The 1,776-nt window shown below is 46.3% G+C and overlaps 1 protein-coding gene across 5 annotated transcripts in view; it reads left to right on the top strand.

The window, feature by feature from the left end:
* ptprz1a (protein tyrosine phosphatase receptor type Z1a) overlaps positions 1–1,776 on the top strand; it is a 105,285-nt gene that overhangs the window by 80,492 nt on the left and 23,017 nt on the right. For all 5 annotated transcript variants that reach the window (XM_034880217.1, XM_034880216.1, XM_034880218.1 and 2 more), the window contains one exon: positions 597–682. In XM_034880217.1, coding sequence (XP_034736108.1) covers positions 597–682 — 86 coding nt within the window. The remainder of the gene's footprint in view (positions 1–596; positions 683–1,776) is intronic.

Here is a 1,776-nt window from a genome sequence, read left to right as displayed (position 1 = left end):
TTAAGGGGTTGAGACCGAGACAAGACCGAGACTTTAAGGGGTTGAGACCGAGACAAGACCGAGACTTTAAGGGGTTGAAACCAAGACATGACCGAGACTTTAAGGGGTTGAGACCGAGACATGACCGAGACTTTAAGGGGTTGAGACTTAGACAAGACGAAGACTTTAAGGGGTTGAGACCGAGACAAGACCAAGACTTGAAGGGGTTGAGACTGAGACAAGACCAAGACTTTAAGGGGTTGAGACTGAGACAAGACCGAGACTTTAAGGGGTTGAGACCGAGACAAGACCGAGACTTTAAGGGGTTGAGACCGAGACAAGACTGAGACCTATCAAGATCTAAAAGATCCCAGTCCTACAAAATGACCCACAAAAAACAACTTAAGATTCTTCTTCAATCACCTAAAATTTTCCTTCAAGAACAAACACACTAATAATGCAAAACACAGTAGCAGGTCTTTAGACTACCTGGATTACCACTTTCTCTCCTACGCTAGTTCAGTGTTCTTTCTGTTGATTGAATTTCCTCTCTTATAAATAAAGTGTTTATCTTCTTTATCTTTATCTTCTTTATGTTTATCTTCTTTATTTTCCAGACGAACAGACAGCTTTTCCTGTGAAGGAGTTCGTCAAACACGTGGCTGAGCTTCACGACACGCTCGGCTTCCAGCGACAGTTTGAGGTACAAAGACCGGAGGGTTTTTCCAACCGAAACTAAAACGCATGATACTTTTTTAAAATAATACCTCTACTGCCTTAAGGCTCGGTCACACACACACACACAGACACACACACACACACACACAAACACACACACACACACACACAGGAGAAGGCAGGCGAGTGACCAGCGCCTAATGAGCTAACGCTGTCTGGTTAGACGCAGCAGAAGTCAACATCTCCTCCATCTTAGATCACTCGGAAAACGGCAAACCTCAACTCAGCCCAGGTCAACCAATCACGCTGCTTTACCATTGTTATTTCGCCGGTCAAAGTTTAACTCCATGCAATGTGAAGATGATAATTAGTGTTCCCACTGGAAGCAAATGTGTTTATACGTCCTTTAACTCGCAAAGAATGGAAATGAATATGAGACGGGTAATCCGTAGTGCCGAAGCAGCGCGATCATCCGGGGAACTTTTACATGCAGAGATTTTATGCAGAAGAAGGATTAATGTGCCGCTAAGTAACTCTCATAGGTATGAAGTTCATATTATATTATTTATTACTATATTATTATATAATAATAATAATAATAATGTGCATGCAATGGAGCCTGCTGGTCACAACCAGGGTAAAAAAATGCAATTTTCGCCATTGTGTTGAGCATCCCAAGTCACGCAAAAAGGTGATTGACGGTCTGGCCCTGACATTAAAAGTGCCCGGGCTGTAATAATAACAATAACAGTAATTTAGAGTGTATTCTCGGTTGTGACCAGGGTCCAAGCGGCTGAAATGGGTTTCCTCAGGAGGGGGGGCTGGCGTCTCCCTTAGAGATCGGGTGAGAAGCTCAGTCCTCCGAGAGGAGCTCGGAGTAGAGCCGCTGCTCCTTCACGTCGAAAGGAGCCAGTTGAGGTGGTTCGGGCATCTGGTAAGGATGCCTCCTGGGGGGGTCCATAGGGAGGTAATCCAGGGATGTCCAGCTGGCAGGAGGCCTCGGGGAAGACCCAGGACTAGTTGGAGAGACGTCCAGCTGGCAGGAGGCCTCGGGGAAGACCCAGGACTAGGTGGAGGGACGTCCAGCTGGGAGGAGGTCTCGGGGAAGACCCAGGACTA

The sequence above is a fragment of the Etheostoma cragini genome, chromosome 8 (assembly GCF_013103735.1).
Source record: "Etheostoma cragini isolate CJK2018 chromosome 8, CSU_Ecrag_1.0, whole genome shotgun sequence".
Lineage (NCBI taxonomy): Eukaryota > Metazoa > Chordata > Actinopteri > Perciformes > Percidae > Etheostoma > Etheostoma cragini.
This window is presented reverse-complemented; position numbering and strand designations above follow the sequence as displayed.